This window comes from Tachypleus tridentatus, chromosome 11, assembly GCF_004210375.1.
Source record: "Tachypleus tridentatus isolate NWPU-2018 chromosome 11, ASM421037v1, whole genome shotgun sequence".
NCBI lineage: Eukaryota > Metazoa > Arthropoda > Merostomata > Xiphosura > Limulidae > Tachypleus > Tachypleus tridentatus.
Window position 1 is genome coordinate 36,040,432 of NC_134835.1, and position 20,582 is coordinate 36,061,013.

General features: G+C 36.2%; 1 protein-coding gene across 9 annotated transcripts in view; it reads right to left on the bottom strand.

The window, feature by feature from the left end:
* LOC143231934 (band 4.1-like protein 4) overlaps positions 1-20,582 on the bottom strand; it is a 141,076-nt gene that overhangs the window by 43,777 nt on the left and 76,717 nt on the right. For 7 of the 9 annotated variants that reach the window (XM_076466805.1, XM_076466804.1, XM_076466803.1 and 4 more), the window contains one exon: positions 7,654-7,751. The exons of the other annotated variants lie outside the window; for them this stretch is intronic. In XM_076466805.1, the coding sequence (XP_076322920.1) occupies positions 7,654-7,751 (98 nt within the window). The remainder of the gene's footprint in view (positions 1-7,653; positions 7,752-20,582) is intronic. 9 annotated transcript variants of the gene reach the window in all.

Below are 20,582 nucleotides of genomic sequence, written 5' to 3' on the forward strand. Positions count from 1 at the left end.
AAGTTAATGGTTAGTTTGAGTGGTTTGTTTTGAATTTTCGCGCAAAGCTACACGAGAGCTATCTGCGTTAGTTGTCCTTAATTTAGCAGTGTAAGACTAGAGGGAAGGCAGTTAGTCGTCACCACCCACCGCCAACTCTTGGGCTACTCTTTTACCAACGAATAGCTGGATTGACCGTCACATTGTAACGCCCCCACGGCTGAAAGGGCGAGCATGTTTGGTGTGACAGGGATTCGAACCCGCGCCGGGCCATAAGTAAATGAATATAGCATATGTTGTTGTGAATATTTTAAAATTATCTATCTTCTCTTTTTGAAACGATGATTTTCCTGACAAACTAAATACACTGATAATAATCTTACACAAGTTTGAGTGCATGAACAAATAAACTTTGTTTAAAGTTGAGTAGATTTGCTTGACAAACAGAATTATGTAATATCTGGCTATTTTGTTATTATCTATGTCTTGTTAATGTACCCACTAATGTTTGAAATCTAAAATCTAGAGTTATATATATCATAATAATACACAATTTGTAACTACCTTGAAAATGCACGTGCACTTAATTCACCGGATGTAAACAAAAGACAGATGTAAATATATATTTGCATATATTTTGTCCAACAATATATTAAAAGCTTCTCAAATTAAAAAATAAAAGTTGAATGTTAGACAGTAGAATAATATAATAAATTCATTTATTCCAGTTATTGTAATATTAAGCATAGTAAAGTTTAGCCCTAACTAAACTAAAGCAAAAAATGCACGCAAGTTAGAATGTTAATTTATCGAATATAGGCCATACGAGTACTTAATAATGTTAGGCCTAATGAAGGTGGACTTATGATTTGGTGTCTGCGATTGAAATTACTTTGCATTATTTTAGCAATCTTCTATTTAAAGAAGTACTGATATAATAAAGACACTAATTCGACTGCAAATATTTTGCGAATCTCTGTTAGTAAATATATAGAACTATAAATGATTGAGAAATAAACATTCTTCACTCAACATTCTGATTGATTTTTTTAATACACACCTTCGGCTACTTTACAGTTGTCGTTGTCAGGCGAATTTAAAGAAAAACTCAAATAAAAATGAAACAAATGGAACAGATTAAGTTCAATCAAACGAAACACATGGTTCGCACACTGCTCTTGGAGAATAATAATAAGGTTGTAATGTTTCAAAAAACAAAGAGGAAACTTAAATTTATGACAGTACAGAATTTGTTTAAACTAATTATAACGTCTGTTACGAAAAACGTTATCGTCAAATGATAGCGACGAAAGTTTCTTTGTATGTATTAACTATTAATAACTTAAAACCGATAAATATTTCTAGAGTACACTCAATCGAAAAACCAAAATACATTAAATTGTTCAGAATTGAAAGACATTTTTCAGATTAATGCAAGGCAAAATAAAAAAGAAAAAGAAACGGCTGAATTTATAACTATATTTACAGATAAACGAGATAAGAAACAAAACATGATGTTTCAGCTTTTATGGAAATATTTGCAGACTAGTCATACACTGAATATATATTGCAAAATTTTGCGGTTAATTGTGCATCTTTTTGTTTTATTAGGTAAATCCGGATATTTCACAAGAGAAAATCCTAATTTATTGCTTAATAATTATCGTAAATATTTGGACAATGCCCTGCAACAATCTGATGTGGTACTCTTACATGTGGCGACATCTATACGCATATATTTTCTGAAAAAACAAACAAACTATTGTAGGCAGTGCCAGTAACAAGGAGCTGGATATAATATGCATCGATACTAAAATTCAGAAGCGTCGGAATCACGCCCGACATGGCCAGGTGGTTAGGGCACTCGACTCGTAATACGAGGGTCGTGGGTTCGAATCCCCTTTACACCAAACATGCTCGCCCTTTCAGCCATTCTGGGGTTATAATGTGCTGGTCAATCCAAATATTCATTGATAAAAGAGTAGCCCATGAGTGGGCGATGGGTGAAAATGACTAGCTGCCTGCCCTTAAATCTAACGCTGCTAAATTATGAAGGCTAGCGCAGAGAGCCCTCGTGAAGCTTTGACTGAAATTCAGAATAAAAAAAAAAAACACGTTGGAATGAGGGTTGCTCTAGCACCTCCACTTTTATACAATTGGCTTGCATCACAACAATTAATTATGTTATTGTATTAATTTTCTTGGGGGGTGATGTCCCAGATCCCCCAAGACTGAGTTTGACAGCAAGGGAGCTGCTTGTAGCAGCTCCTTATACTTTCAATCTTATAAAATCTGCATGTTTATACAAACATCCCCACTTCGAAACTCCTTCCTACACCGCTGAAATAGTATTTCTTTCAGTAGGTTCTAGTGAAGTTCTCGATATAACAAAAAAACTGAGGTTTTTAAATATCAGAAGATATATAAAGAGAAATCTAATTCAATTTAAATGCATAGAAATAAAACGGAGTCGATGAAGTGTTTGCACTTCAATGCTTAAAACAATTAATTCTCTCATTTTCAATTATGCCTCATTATTGATTGAATGTTATAGATTAATCAAATATACTTTATAGCATTTGTCAAAAACAATGAGTTGTAACTCTGTACAAAACTAGACTATCTTTAGTGTTATAAAACAAGTGGCAACTAAGTGTCCCCACTGGTGCCAGACGACAGAATTTCCTCCAACTTGGAATCACCACCATCTCCCCAACCTTTCCTTGAAAAAACGAGCCTTCATGAAGAAAATCTTAACCCCATGTCTACTACTCCTCGGTCCCTCCTCATACTCACGACAATCCATTCTTCGTCTGGGCGATGGTCAGGTAGATTATTTGGCGCTTGATCAGTTAAAGTGGGTTTTCTCGGGGCACTCTGTCCTAAGTTAAAATTTCTAGGCATAGGATTTATAGATCTCCAGACCATCGAAGAACAAGACACTGAGTACCAAAGACTCAACATTTAGCCAACGACAGACTCAGTCACCCTACATTCCATTGCTCCACCCTCAAGCACGCTCCAGAAACCCTCCGACTATGATATTGACAACTCCGACGATGACCACGACGTCTTCTTCCTTGTCAGATAATCCAATCGGATATTTGGTAGTCCTATTAGATGTGTACAATTCTCCTCATGTTTCATTGTATTATTAATCTTGTTTTCTGTTTCAGCTACAACCGGGGATGGTCAGGGCACTTCATTCGGCTCCCTGTTCGTGAAGTGAGTTATCACGGGGTACTCCTGCAGCAAATTTATCGCGTTGAACCGTTAGATCCTGTGATCTCTGCCCTGAAAAACTGCCTTCTCATTTAAAGATAAAAGAAAGTTAGAAGCAAGTTAAAAGCGATGTCTAGGCAAATTGTAAATCCAAAGTTCTGTCCTAATCAATCACAGCCTATCTTTTGCGTCATAATCCCTTAACTTATGGACTCGTTACTTCATCACAGACTTGGTCTCCATTGCCTTCCAAGGACCACCAAGCCATTCTACAAGCTAACACTGCCGACCAGTCAAGCCAGCTCTCTTTCTCTATTTTCCTTCTTGTTTCACAGCTTTCCCCATCCGACTTTAATGTTAATTTAGGCCCACCTCAAGTAGTTCGGTATCTATCATAACCTCCAAGTAATATCGTTATTCTTTTCTAGTAGAACCAAACCTTAATTCTGTGAACGGGGCTGAAGAGAAACGAACATTTCTGAGCGCCCCTGGTTGTCTCACAAGACCCTTGTGAGATATAAAACCAAAAATCACTACCAAGATATACTGACTGACTTTATGGATCCCCGCCTCCCTGAGGAACCATAAGTTCAACAGAGCCGTTTGTTTCAAGATTGACGAGACATATTTTCCCTGCGATTTTCCAATCCACCAAGCTGCATCAACCTTTACCGACCTTCTTCCGGCTCATAACACTAATAGCACAAACCAACCTCCATTCACTATTGCCTTAAGCGTTTTACAAATAATGCTTTACTCCATTACCATGTGCAGGGCGAAGAGAAGTCATAGTTTCTGACCGCTCTTGGTTGTTCTTCTAGAGGGCTTGAAATATTTTAAACGAAAATACTTACGAAAATTGGTTTGGATGCCTCCCACTGACCCAACCGTTAAATCTGTGGGTTTATAACGCTAAAAAACAGATTTCGATGCCCGCAGTAGGAATAGCACAGACAGTCCATTGCACACTTTTGTGTTTAAACACGAACAGACAATTTTTTTGTATGGATATCAAACTCAAAGAGACTAACTGGTAATTTAATTATCAGTTTTCGAAAGTTTTTATTCAGGCGGTAACATAAAACAATGCTAACGCAACACTGTACGAGTGTTGAGATTAGTTTGAGTAAGAAATGACATTCTGTGTTGGGATGATAAGTTTTTTTTAATGGTGTCCTTTCGTCAACAACAACACAAAACATCCTGCAGGTCACACTGTGTGTTACTGATAGTAGTGACAGTTTAGTGATTTTCCAACTACTGTAGCTCGGACTGTGGTAATCCAAACTAGCACCTATTTTCAGCGGACGTGTTTTACTGGACTCGTACTTTACATACCAAAGTTCAAGGCAGTCCATTACAATATACCTAACATATAACATCTCCATTTTTTTTATTGAGTTTCTTCCTATTTTTTCCTCGCACCAAAAATTAGAAAACTTTATTTGACAGTGAAAATATTTAAGTTTTATGAAGTTTTGTTTTATATATATATATGGTACATTTAGAAATCTTTACAAACAACAACGAGGTGACAAACCTGGTCTAAATATAATTAATATGTGCAAAGATGTTCAGCAAAGAACATTCAAATTTAACGAACCTTTTTGCGCATGCTTACACAAAAAGTTATGTAAGCTATCGATCTAACACGTCCAGATACATAATTATTGGTCAGGCTAAGCAAACTAGATTAGTAGTTTCTAGTTCAAGTTTTCAAGATAACCACACGGATGTTATGATTGATTATTCATTGCCAACCTTTTAGCACAAATTTACTAAATCTCATGAAGTTATCCTAATTAAAGAGCGTTTAGGGTCACATTAGTTTAAACAATTAGCCTAAATAATGTTTGTTTCTTTGTTTGTTTTTGAATTTCGCGCAAAGCTACTCGAGGGCTATCTGCGCTAGCCGTCCCTAATTTAGCAGTGTAAAACTAGAAGGAAGGCAGCTTAGTCATCACCACCCACCGCCAACTCTTGGGCTACTCTTTTACCAACGAATAGTGGGATTGACAGTCACATTATAACGCCCCCACGGCTGAAAGGGCGAGCATGTTAGGAGCGACCGGGATTCGAACCCCGTGACCCTCGGATTACGAATCGAACGCCTTAACACACTTGGCCATGCTGGGCCTTTTTAGGCTGAAGTAGAGAACAATAAGTTAAGTGTTCCGTTTTCTCATGAAATACTAACATTTTCTAAAAGTCAGAGTGACTTGGACTTGCCATGTGGATTTATGAAATAAACTATATACAATCAATTAAATATATAAGTGAAATCGGTAGAAACTTAAATACAGCTGAACATAAACAGTTTCTGTCAAATGTCAGTCAACACACTAAATATACAGAATATTATAATAAAAATAAAACTGTTAAAATTATTTCTAGAGAACCCAATATTAATAAACGTGAAATAAGAAAGCCATTTTAACAAAGAATTACAAACCTTTAATAAGTAAAACACAAGGAGCAGGTTTATATATATGCTAGCTCAAAATTACATGGTTGACGTCACCAACTGGGTGTACTTGAGTGTCGTGCACAATTGTGTTGAATGACTAATAATACCACGTTAACAGTGGCGAAACGTTCTTTTTAAATGATGTATTTCTATTCAGTCTTAGCTGTTTTTGAATTTTAAATACAATTGAATATTTGTTATATTATTATGACACCATCACAGTTTCTAGAAGTTTTGATAAATCAAATCAAACCCATAAAAGCAAATTCAAAAATCCAACTTCTGTGTAATACGACAACAACAAATTAGGGGTGTATTAGTTAGGTGTTCATAAATTAGTGGTATACTAGTTAAGTGTTCACAAATTAGTGGTATACTAGTTAAGTGTTCACAAATTAGTGGTATACTAGTTAGGTGTTCACAAATTAGTGGTATACTAGTTAGGTGTTTATAAATTAGTGATACACCAGTTAAGGGTTTATAAATTTATTTGTATATATATCTACTGATATATATCAGTGCATTCTGTAAGTAAAGTTAATAGTTCGAACAGAATTATGTAAAGGAAACGAAATAAAGTTAAAACGAAGTAAATTATACTGACACATGAAACCATTTGAGAGCTTACACTCAAATTTGCTTTTAAGAAGTTTACAAGATACAGTTATTTAAACAAAATTAAACTAATACGTACAGGCAGAGTCTTGGAGCTCTAAGTAAGATAATAATTCTTAAGAAATCTGCGTATCTCGCAGAACTCTAGAACAAAAACAACACTCGGTGAAACTACATTAAGTCATCAATCATATGCTTGTTACCTAGAATTATGCAGATAAATAAATTTAAAAAATAAATTTAGTAAAACTACAAAAATATTCGCCTCGAGAAACAGTAAACTAGGCTTAGAAGACTTGGAATGGAAGCGTATGATAAAAATATAAAAAGGAAGATTTCAGCCCTGTAGCAGTTCTTGATGTAATCTCTTGAAGAATGTCACGGTATACACCACTTTGTCATTATAATGGTAGTAACTACAGCTTTAAAAAAGGCATAGGTCGATTCTGTATGTACATACATACATATATATATATATAATATATATTCACGTTTAATGATAAATATACGTACACACATGTATATTTCAGAATGGTTATTCGAAAGTTCTATATTGAAATCTAGGCCATTACGTAAAGTGGTAACACAAAGTACACTCAATTACTTAGCAATAAACAGCGCAGTAGATTACAATTTTATCCGGGATTTTTTTCTGTTAGCAAGTCTTTTGAAAGTATTAAAACACATTACAGAATGAAGTTATAACACGATAGACAATCTAAAGACCGTAAAAACTAGTACTCACTTTTAACGTATTATAAAAAACAATAACAAATATTTAGTACTTTTAATTATGTCGTATACAAACTGAAAGAACTATTAAACCAAATGTTAACCTTAGGCGTTTGTTTCTACAGTTTTTAGACAGTAATGTTTCGTATAAAAAGGTAGCAAAACTCAGAGTTTTCCCTTTATACCTAAATTAATGCAAGAAAAAAATAACACAATATCTAATTTTAGTGTTTATGGTTTTTCTGATGTCTCGCATTTACCTTATCTTATATTCTCACTTGTTGTGACTTATATCTTAGTTGTTTCATGTTATGTGACCTCTCATGTACATTTGCCCTAGTTTATGCCTTATATTTGCATTATTTGGTATTTCCCACTCTTATATCATGTCTTACGATGTGCTACTTCTATATCCAATTTGTGTATTAGTTTACACTTTATAATGGCTCCGCCTTAAGCCTCATCTCTGTTCTGTCTTATATACTCTCTGATGTAGTAACTATGCCCTACGATATGCTCTATTTAATTTTCCAATTTACTGCTTAATATACAAGGATTTTTCATCTTGCAACCATCCTCAATAACTTCTACGATCTTTAAATAAACAATATAAATATATCGCCCAAAATGTTACTTACACTGTACGCTGTAAGCGAAGAGTTCTGCGGCTAGATCAAACGAAACTGGTAACCGTCCTTGTAAAATATCTTGTTTGACTTGTAAAAAAAATTGGTATCTGTGAAAACGGAACAATCACATTAAGGTATGCAAACATATGTATTTATTTGATTTTATACAATAAAATGCAACAAAAGTTTCGTTGTTGAACATCCAGTCCCTCAATGAAAGCTGTGAAAAACCGTCGTAATAAGATCAATCAAAATGTAACCTATTAACTTCTGATCAAACCAAGTTATTTATAGAATATACAAATTCGTCAGTTGGATACTTTAGCTGATAGCGATTATTTTCGGCTGTAAACCTAATAATAATTTATCAGATTCAGAAAACTTAGGATCCATTATAACTATTCTCTAATTATCAAATGTTGTGGGGTTCGAATCCCCGTCGCACCAAACATGCTCGCCCTTTCAGCCGTGGGGGCGTTATAAATGTTACAGTCAATCCCACTATTCGTTAGTAAAAGAGTAGCCCAAGAGTTGGCGGTGGGTGGTGATGACCATCTGTCTTCCCTCTAGTCTTATACTGTTAAATTAGGGACGGCTAGAGCAGATATCCCTCGTGTAGCTTTGCGCAAAATTCATAAACAATCAAACAAACAAAACAAATGTTATACGCCTTTTCTTTAGTGGTTTTATCTAACGATTTATTTACAGTTTTTTTTAATACTTTATTTGGCGATGAATACGCAGTCTCGACATCATTTTAAGAATAATGAAATATTGAGTGGTCACAATTATTTAACAATCACAGTGGTGTGATGCATAAGTTGTTCTAACTTAAATTAGTTTTTATCAGGTAAAATTAACTTAAGCCATACACCTGATATAACTATATTTAAAACAAAAAGAGTTAAAACAATTTTATTAAAATCCAAATGGTTACATAAAACCTGCCAATCGTTATAACTCTCCGTGTTTTAACCGTAATTTTTATCTGGCATGTCACTTTAAAAGCAGTTTCGTGTATATTTAACACTGTCATTTTCATTAAACATTTTGAAAGTATTATCCTACGAAGCGCACAAGTGGCACATCAGCAGGTCAGCGGGCTTACGATGGTAGAAACCAGGTTTTGTGGTGGGCAGAGCACAAACAGCTCATTGTGTAGCTTTGTACCAAAAATACTCCATAAAATTTATCACTAAAAACATTAAATTATTTTTCTTTAAAAAAAAGGGTACATGTACTTTTAACACGCTTTTGACTAGATACTAGCGCTACCTTATGGCAAACACACACAAAACATATTTGTATAAATTTATAAAAGTTTACCAGACAGCAATAAATGCAAACGTTTTTATGATTCAAATAAAACAGATTCGTTACCAGTAAATTCATGACTGATTTCAATCAAACATCTATTCATTCGTTTCTTTAAAAAAAACAACACTTGTTTATTGTTTTATTTGATAAACAAGATTAAAAAAAATCTCATTTTCCTTACGGCGGTAGATGGTACTAAATGGTAACTACAGGTTCATTTATCATCCATTTGTCAGTCGCCCTTTGGCGACTGCAGGGGTCGGTCAGTGCCCAGCCCTTGCCGACGGGTAGAAAGGTAAAGGACAAAGTAGTTAGTTATTAATGAGCCTCTGGGTTATTACAGATCCACAGTAACGCCAAGAGCACTTTCACACGCTTTTGTATACTTGATCGACTTGCAAGGCGTGTTTATTAACTTGCCTCCGTAATTAACCGGATCTGACAGAGAATTATGCTTTCTTGAAACCCCGAACGGATCATCAGTGAACTTGACCGTGAAGACAAAAGATGTTAGAACTAACCTGTAAACTTTTTATCTTTTTAACTTTCGGAATTTATCCGCAGTTATTATTGTTTTTCGTATAGATACACACGGTGTGGTGAAAACGAACAATGCCAGTGGTTAATGTTCGATTAACATACAAATATTCCGTGAAATAAAACTTCGATTCTTATCTTCCATTTGTTTTTCTTTAGAATAATAATTTACGACACACGACCTTATAAGACAATCATTTTATAATTGAAATTTTTCAGGCTATTGCAGTTTTGAAGTTAAGCACAAAGCTCTGTCCGCCACGGGTATCGAAACCTGGCTGTTAATGTTATAAGTCCACAGACGTACCTCTGTGCCACTGGATGCGATGCAACGTTTAGAGTTAACCATTATTTATCATCGCCCATTTATTAATATCTGTAGATGCAAAGCATTACTATTTCCAAGTAATGCCTTCAGTTTTAAATAAGACATTGTACTCAAGAACAGAAGTATCGTTAGGCACTGGTACATGGGGTCCGCGCCCCGATTCCACTTAACAGTGTTCCGACTCCCCGGGGCCCAGCATGGCCAAGCACGTTAAGGCGTTTGACTCATAATCCGAGGGTCGCGGGATCGAATCCCCGTCGCACCAAACATGCTCGCCCTTTCAGCCGTGGAGGCGTTATAATGAAACGGTCAATCCCACTATTCGTGGGTAAAAGAATAGCTCAAGAGTTGGCGGTGGGTGGTGATGACTAGCTGTCTTCCCTCTAGTTTTACACTGCTAAATTAGGGACGGCTAGCGCAGATAGCCCTTGAGTAGCATTGTACAAAATGCAAACAAACAGACAAACTCCGACTCCCCAGCTGGTGTCTTGAGAAGTCAGAATATAAAACCATGATCGACATCATACGGAAACACCAATAATTCTTTCGCCTACGGGCTTGAGCCAGGATTCTTTTAAGCACCTAGCGACACTTCTGTTCAATAAGGTGTTCTGGTGTCCTCTGAGAAACAAGGTTTTCAATAAAATCACGATAATGAAGCTTATTAATTCCACGTAGTTCTGTGCAAACGCCATTAAAATGGCAGATGGAAAAAGACCACTCTTTAAATATTTTAAGGCAAGTTTTTTCGTGCACGTGCGCATGCGTGCGTATGGGGTATTAGAGGGGACTATGGGTTGCTTCTGGTACACACAGATTAGAATAAAAAAACAAACAGATCCTCTTTTATTCCCATCTAATTGCCCCCCCCAGTCGCACAGGAATATGTCTGCGGTCTTACAACGCTAGAAACCGGGTTTCGATACCCGCGGTAGGCAGAGCACAGATAACTCAATGTATAACTTTAAGCTTAATTACAATCAAATGAAAAACTTATTTAATTGGCCTTATAAACACTTTTATGATCCAAAACTTAACACTGACTTTATATGCACATTAACATTTAATATCACATTAACGTTTCTTTAATGTAAAATCCTACAAAAATAGTGCGTTCCAGTTATTGTAAAGCCGAGATCCTATTTTCTTTCCTAACAACTTGCACCGAGCATGGAGTGGAATCAAGTGTATATTTCCGTAGTTGCTGACAATTTCTACGTCAAAGAAAAAAACACTTCTGGGGCAGGAAGGCAGAGCTAACCTCCTGTACACGACACTGCTTCCAGGAGATGAATTTGTAGTGTTGCTTGTCCCGGTTTGTTGTAAATTTTCGCACAAAGCTACACGACGGCTATCTGCGCTAGCAGTCCCAAATGCAGTGTAATACTAGAGGAAACTCTTGGGCTACTCTTTTAACAACGAATATTGGAATGGGATTGACCGTGACATTATAACGCCCCCACGGCTGTAAGAGCGAGAATGTTTGGTGCGACGGGGATTCGAGCCCACGACCCTTGGATTACGAGTCGAGTTCGTTAACCACCTGGCCACGCCGGGCCTTACTTGTCCAGGACAGGACGTAATGTTCAATAAGGATAATGCAGTAAAGCATATCCTTTCATAGGGTTGATAATATGGTCAACACTCTTGAGAAAAAACCGTTCATAACGATCTATAAAATAGTGTAAAATTACTGATAAACAAGGAGTTTTAAAACAGAAAGAAATGGTTTTGTTTTGGGAATATACTATATATTTAGGCCCGGCATGGCCAGATGGTTAAGGTACTCGACTCGTAATCTGATGGTGGCGGATTCGAATCCCTGTCGCACCAAACAAGCTCGCCTTTTCAGCCGTGGGGGCGTTATAATGTGACGGTCAATCCAACAATTCGTTGATAAAAGAGACGCCCAAGAGTCGGCGGTGGGTAGTGATGACTAGCTGCCTTTTCTTTAGTCTTACACTGCAAAATTAGGGACAGCTAGCGCAGATAGCCCTCGTGTAGCTTTGCCCGAAATTAAAAAAACAAAAACAAAAAACAATACATACACATTCAGAGTAAGAGAAATATAAGCAAATCATTTATGGACCGTCCAATCAGACGCATTACTTTGATGGAGTATATCTTCTGGATGTGAAAATCAAGTCATATGAGATAGGCAAAGAAACAAAACAAAAAAAAAAAACTTTACCATTTGTAACAACAGCAACAAAACATGTCTGGATAATAATATATCCAATGGCTTCGTATGATAGTCTCCTCAATGAAAGAAATGGAACACATTAAAATAATAAATCGCGAATAGAAAAAGTTCTCAGAGGGCTATTCATCATATCCACGCGCTTGTATTTATTTGTCCTGTGGTGGGACAGCGGCAAGTATTCGGATTTACAACGCTAAAATTGGAAGTTCGGTTCCCCTCAATCGACACAGCAGGTAGCCCGATGTGGCTTTGCTTTAAGAAAACATACACATGAAAACACACTCACTTTGTATTTATTTATTTTTGTTGAGCTGTTCAGTAGCCCTCCTTAGACATGAGTAATGTGTATCAAGAATTTCTTGTCTTTCTACCAGTTTAACATAGAACAGTTAAAAATATGCAGATTTAGAAAACGATATTTTGTTCCTCGCAGAATGAGACAGTAATGCAGTTTGATGCTGAAATTGGCAGACACACACAAACGAACATGATGGTTTATTCCTTGTTACGTCTTATCATCTCTCAAAAATTTATCTAATAATAATTGAACTTATGTTGTATGAAGTACTTATTACCTCTGTCACCGAAACTGGACGGAGGTTATGTCCTCAATCCCTGTATGTTTATCAGCAAGAGTTTTCGAAAACGTCTGAATGGATTTGGACGAAGATTGGTATACATTTGCACTGTGATCCGACTTTATAGCGATTAGTTTTCGAGGGTCAAGGTTAAAGGTCACGAAAATCCGAAAAAGTCTCTATCAGTTAATAGGGGAACCGACTTTTCACACAAGTTTTGCTCTATAGATCAGTCAGAAATCATTGGAATTCGATCAAACTTGGTGGGCATATATAGAATATTAATCCTTGTTGTCTATGTCAGTTGATAACGACGGACAGACGGGCACACTTTCTTATCCTTTTACAGCCGAATTTGATCAATGCTGAGTGGCGGAGGCACAGGATCTCGTGAGTTTTCCTCTAGTTCTATTTATATTAACCCGAATGTTTACTGGGTTTAAATTCCAAAAGAGACAATTCGTGAAGGTGCTTTGTGCCACAAAACTACAAATTTCACTGCCATAAAATTTACTGTTGTTCAGATATTGTGATTTACCCAAATACTTCACCGGATCTCAAATATTTCACGCAAATCTAATGTGTTATACATTATGTGCTCCAACGAAAATCTACCATAGTGCGCATCGAATAATGTACTTCAAACACTTCGCTGTAAATCTACCATAGTGATAATCGAATATCGTGCATTAAACTTTTCGTTGTAATATTTACAACTATGCAAACCAAGAACATTTCAAACGTTTCGTTGTAATATCTACAACTGTGCATACCGAGGACATCACTTCAAACGTTTCGTTGTAATATCTACAACTGTGCATACCAAGGGCATCACTTCAAATGTTTCGTTGTAATATCTACAACTGTGCATACCAAGAACATCACTTCAAATGTTTCGTTGTAATATCTACAACTGTGCATACCACGGACATCACTTCAAAAGTTTCGTTGTTATATCTACAACTGTGCATACCACGGACATCACTTCAAAAGTTTCGTTGTAATATCTACAACTGTGCATACCAAGGACATCACTTCAAAAGTTTCGTTGTAATATCTACAACTGTGCATACAAAGGACATCACTTCAAAATTTTCGTTGCAAAATCTGCCATTGTGCAAACCAAGAAGTGCACCTTAAAAATTTCACACAAAAGTCCACCATATTCATTCGAAGGAGTGTACCTCAAACTTTCACATCCAGCCCCTACCGAAAACATACCAAATAAAGTTTTACACTAAAATTTATGGAGGTACATTTCATGAGTTGATAAACAAGTCCCTCTTAAATATGCGTTGTAATAGCAATTATTATCGTATAGTAAAAAAAATATTCTTCTGATAGAACTGCTTAAACGAACTCGAATTTCGTTCTATGAGCGTGTGTTTCTAAGGCCTATAAAAGTTCTATTGAATTTCGAGTGTCATTCACTGAAAACAAACTAAGCTACATAAGTGTAACAGTAAACCACACACACGCACACAAATTGGTTTATAACATTCTGTTTCAATTGCTGTTGTCACAACCACCTTTTTCCAACAGTACAACAAAATCTGAATATTGTATATCCTTGAAAGTTTAGCGAAAGGAGTGAATATTATTGACTCGAGAAAACCATGGTGATGTGACATCTCGCACATATTCGTTCATACGCGATTTTACGTTGTTATGATGTTTCAAATTTCAGTAATACTAACGTATTTTTGTGTATTCATGTACCTGACCGGATTTGCTAATTTTATTTACACTTAAACACCCCACCTTTTGTTCTGTTCAGTTACGGTTAGTTCATTGTTCGAAAATGTGCACTTGTGTCTGAGAAACAACGCAAAGGGTAACGACATTCCATGCGTTCAGAAAGACCTGGCTCAGCAAGGGGTGTTGTAAAATGAGTCTGTAACTCGGGTTCAACTCAGCTTTACACATCATCTCACGTGGTGACTTTCTAAGGGTTGTTTAGGTGAAGCATGTTAAAGATCTACAACGTAGATTGTGCGTGTCTACTGCACGTGAAGGTATACGTGCCGCGAATTAATGATCTGCGAAGCCATGTGCTAGCATTTTTATATTTACGCACTCACACGACAAGGACCTGTGAGAGAGAGTCGTTTTATTAACAAATATGATGACATCTGAAGTGATATTTTTCAGTGTTTATCCTTCCTTTTTTTTTTTGTTAGGTCAAAGTTAATGAAATTGACCACGAACAAAATCCTTTCATTACAGCGTACGTGCACGGCTTTGTTTTATCCCAATCAGGATGGTCATGAATTTTAAAACTTGGGTGGTGTTTACGTACCATGCTAGTTACTCTTATAAAGGAGAACAAACGGTCAAACCACAGGTCACTTACGGTTGTGTCATTGACCTATGCACTTTGCTACTATAGTATTGAATTCAAGTTGAACTGTGAACCATCTTAAGAATCGAGGAAAGAAAAGATACGTGCTCGCATCACGCATGCGCAATTTATACTTTAAGTTCTATGAAGAAAACGTATTGCTGTTTTCGTCACCGAAAATATAAAATGTTATGTAAAGTGAATAAAATACTCATTAACAATTGATGGCTTATTTTTATTCCATTTCTATGAATTACTGCCCCTCCCCTCTTATCTGCCTCATCGGTAAGTCTCACGGCTTACCTTTGTAAAATTCTAGTTTCGATACCCGCTGTGAGAAGAGTCTAGCTTTGTACTCGGTAAAAACTAAACTACATTAATGTTCTATAATTAAAATAAAACTTAGTTTCAAAGGATATATATAATTACCACGTACAAGTGTAAGTCTATCTACCGCACATACTCATATGTGAATGGTAAAAATCTATGTGATCTGAATATCTTTTATGTACATAAATACAGATATAGATTTATCAATTATAGACATGTTCGCGATTACACAACGCGTATTAGCCATTCTTTAAAAGTAAACAAAACACAACAAAATTATACTGATAGATATAGGTTTTCGCCCCGGGTACAAAACAGTAAATATTTGCAAATATCGACTTCAAATTATAATGTTTTTTTGTAGAGGGGGCGTTTTCCAGCACACACATATAATGTCCGCGCGTTCCGCTCTACTTCTGATTCGTTACATACACTTCCACAAATACGAAGCTTTTTTTGTCATCGATATTTGTTTCACATTACAGTCCTTCCATATTTGTCACAAAGGCTAATAAACTCGTTTCTCCTCTGAATAATTGGAACTCCATGTTTTATTTGTAATAAAAAAGTTACTGCAGTTAAGCCCGTACACATATTTTAGTAGTACAGTAATGTACGTCTCAGATTCTGCCCATAGGTTTCACGTTATTACGGTACCCCGCTGGGAGAGCGGTAAGTCTTCGGATTTACAACGCTAAAATCAGGGGTTCGATTCCCCTCGGTAGACACAGTAGATAGCCTAATATTGCTTTGCTGTGAGAAAATACCCACCCACCCACCCACTTTATTACCTTATCGATTTTAGCTCAATAAGCATTTCATACAGATTGGAAGGTTTGTATAAGGCTAGGTCTCTACTGCTGCCAGGCGCTCGACTCGTAATCTGAGGGCCGCAGGTTCGAATCCCCGTTATACCAAAGATGTTTGCCCTTTCAGCCGTGGGGGCGTTATAATGTGACGGTCAATCCTACTATTCGTTGGTAAAAGAGTAGCCCAAGAGTTGGCGGTGGGTGAGGATGACTAGTGCCTTGCCTCCAGTCTTACACTGATAAATTAGGGACGGCTAGCGCAGATAGCCCTCGAGTAGCTTTGCGCGAAATTCAAAAACAAACAAACTGCATCAGTTACAGGTAATCCTAGGTATGTTCGAGTCTCATTTTTAGAGCGAAACGATTTTCCGTCTTGCACTGTACACAAAGATCTTCGAGTAAAACTGTAAAAGATCTAGAAAATCTTGATAAAGTTATTTTGTATATTAAAAAAGAAAGACTCATATATCTTGATCCTTTAGTGTGAAACACAGAAAAACAATCTTTTCATAGCGGTAAGCCTAAAGGCATATAGCGCTAAAAACTGAGTTTCCGTTCTCGTTTTGGGCACAAAACAGATAGCTTATTGTGTAGTTTCATGCTAAACTACAAAATACAAGTAAAATACGTACTTAAAAAATAAACTATTTGTAGTAGTAATGTTTAATATTTCATCTTACAAACGCAGTTTTATTGTCGTAAGATACAACTGAGAAGTGCAGTTCTACTGCACAACAGAATGTAAGTTTCATTCACTGTTACTTTAAGTGCTTTGGTTAGAATGCTCATTAATAAGGTACCTTTTCATCCGAATTGGTTCCGCGAGCGCTTGAAAAGTACAGGCAAACAAAAGAAAAACTGCTCCTTTAAGAAAGTAACAGGGTTATAATATATAAAAAAAAAATGTTTAGGTTATGGTACAAAGGGATGTTCATATAATAGTACAGCGGTGTGTTTAGGTAATGATATAATAAGATGCAGGTAGACATATAACAGAGATATATAATATACATATAGTACAACGAAAAGATGTTTAAATTAAAATACAACGAGATGTTTAGATGACTATACAGTTAAGATTTTTTTTTCATATCATAAAATACAGGGATGATGTCTAAATAAAGATACAAAGAAAAGATATTTCAATAATGCTACAGTAAAGAATTATTTAGATAAAGATAGAGTTGGGAGATGTTTACATAATGATAAAACAAGAAGCTTTTATACAATGATACAGTTAAATGGTGGTTAAAGATAGTTAGTAGATGTTTAAATAATGATATAACAAGAAGCTGTTTATATAATGATACAGTTAAATGGTGGTTGAAGATGGAGTTAAAAGATGCTTAGATAACGTTACAATAATAGGATGTTGGGATAAAACTATAACCAGGAAATGTTTATAGCAATACTCAAAGAAGTATTTAAATGAATCTGACCTTAAAATGAATCTACACAAGATACACTTAAAAGTACCAGAATATACAGTAGACTTTAGGTCTAGTTTTTGTATACGTAAGAAACAGGGTCGTCGAGAGGTAGGTCGGGCTCGGGGGACAGTTATGTTCCCGGGTCCCTTTTTGAAGTCTTCATAAATTCGTGGTATAATCAAGGCGTATGAAATTTTTTTTCTGGTGGGCGGAAGCCAAATGTTGAAAATTTACAATTTTTGAGGGAAACCGATTCTCCGCAGTACTGCAATATTTCCTTAAGTATATTATTATATATATATTATGAAAATGAGAATTCATTATTCTTTATCCCATATTTCCCCGAGCCCTAGGACTGTAGCCCCCCTGATCTCCTCTCTCGTCAGGCCTGGTAAGAAATAGCCTAACCAGAGTAGGGGGATGGTGGTGGTGGTCGAGATGAATCACACAAAGTATTTATCAATTTCTCAGCATATATACCCTAAACCATAGACATATTTAGATGGTGGCATTTTGGTAAAGGTTTCGTGGGCATGAATGTGCTGTGAAAATATTTAGGTGGTTATATTTCGATGTTCCATGAACGAACACAGTGGAAATACTTAGGTGGTTATATTTCGATGTTCAATGAACGTTTGAACTCAGTGGAATATATCTAGGTATTTATATTTCGATGTTCCATGAACGTTTGAACACAGTGGAAATATTTAGGTAGTTATATTTCGATGTTCCATGAACGATTGAACACAGTGGAAATATCTAGGTAGTTATATTTCGATGTTCCATGAACGTTTGAACACAGTGGAAATATTTAGGTAGTTATATTTCGATGTTCCATGAACGTTTGAACACAGTGGAAATATTTAGGTAGTTATATTTCGATGTTCCATGAAACTTGAAGTAACAACCACGACTACAGCCAAAGGAAAACGTAGAATGGGTTCAACTGTTAACTGATCTATTGTTGTTGAAGTTACAATATCATTAAAAGAAAGTAAAGTCACGAATAGAAAACTTTACATATTCTTTATACAAAAACTTACAGAAATATTTCAAGTAGATTTCTTATAATTTTCTTGTTTTCTGATTTTTTTTAAAGATGTAAATATTCATTTCGGTCGAATTCCTTAACATTATTACTTGTAAGAAAACGCACACAAGCGCAGAGTTAAAACTAGAAAGGAAGAAACCAAGATGGTTCCTTTCGCAGGAGAACAATTAATTTTGTTGTGTGTAAAGTGCGATAACTTATATCTCTCCACCTAGCGAAAGAAGCAGCATTATTCAAAGAACCGGGGCGGAAAATCATCTGACGTCACCCCCGCCCTCCTGGAGTGTAGGAAGTACCACTAAACTAATGAAACTCGAAGGCCGGACTTAAGACTTAGATAACTAGTGGTATTGCATGTAACACAACGAACTACTTGTTCCTAATGGCAGTCTATGGCAGATGTTAACTCCCACGTGCTAAGTAAGGCTCAGAAACGATAACTATACATAATGGTTTTCTTTCTAAAGAGGAAAAATTCTAAAATGCAAGAAGAAAGAAAGCGACCGATTAGACACCCATTACACGCGTACAAATAGCGCACTTTCAAGATGTCGAGAATCGGGGAAATTTGAAGGTTCGCGGCTGTCTTTGTTCTCTGTATATCGCGGGAATCTTCCTGATGAAAATATTGTGCATTACGCCAACCCTCCCACGTAATTATGGAGGGATAAATAGGAAAATTTTCTGGAAAATTACATACGATGAAGAAATATTGTTACATAAGTACATAAACAATATATATTTACAGACAGAGACGGGGGGGGGAGTATGCCGGTGATAAGTTATCAATATAATGTATGTGTTTCCTTATAGCAAAGCCATATGGAGCTATCTGCTGAGCCCATCGAGGGGAATCGAACTCCTGATTTTAGTTTTGTAAATCCGTAGATTTACCGCTATACCAGCGAGGGGCTTCAGTATAATGGGAGAACGGTACGAATTTCGGGGATCTAACAACTTTCCTCGTTTTCAACTATACAACTATACGAAAATACCCATAATTTTAAAATTTGGAATCCTCTGCCTTTTAAGTTATATCGTGCTACGGTGAAAAAAAAATCACAATTCATACAACAGTTCACGTCTTACCATTTTCTACTACGATAGATCCGTAATAATAAACACAAAACATAATTAAAACGTAGAATCTATTCATGAAATCATGCACATGGTAATTCTGTTGTGAGACGAGTTTATTTGTTTTTTGAGTTTCGCAGAAGGTTCTTCGAGGGCTATCTGCGCCAGCCGTCCCTAATTTTGAAGTGTAAAAAAACTGGAGGGAAGACAACTAATTATCACTACCCACTGGTAACTCTCGGACTACTCTTTTACCAACGAATAGTGGGATTGAGGATCACACTACAACACTCTCACGGCTGAAAGGACGAGCATGTTAGACGTAACGGGAACGGGGATTAATAGTACAAGTGTCAGTCGTAATTTTGGCGGAATTACAAATAGAAGAAGTAACAACTAGGAACTCGGAATAGATTATTACAGTGAAAGCAGACATTTTGATCTTAACTGTATTTATTCCCTAGTTGCACAGCGGTATGTTTGCAGACTCACACCGCTAAAATCCGGGTTTCAATACCCGTCGTGGGCAGATCACAGATAGCCCATTATGTGACTTTGTGGTTAATTCAAACTGTATTTGTTCTTACAAACTTTACGTTTTTTGTACATGCAATAAAACAACAACTTGTAAAACAGTACTATTTTTACTTGCATTAAGCTTGCTTAGTTTTTAATTTATTTTATGAGCAGCCTCTGAATGTTTTTACTAAATGGTATGTTCTAAAAAACGTGGCTTACTATCACGGAAAAATGGGGTTTGAGTCCGTTTAACTTTACCATATTATAATCTAAATTAATTTGGTATGTGAATAATACTGCAGCATTTTGTCGAATTTATTATTCAATGTCTCCCGGATTTATAACGCTGAAATCAGGGGTTCGATTCCCCACGGTGGACTCAGCAAACATCCCAATATGGCTTTGTTATAAGACAACA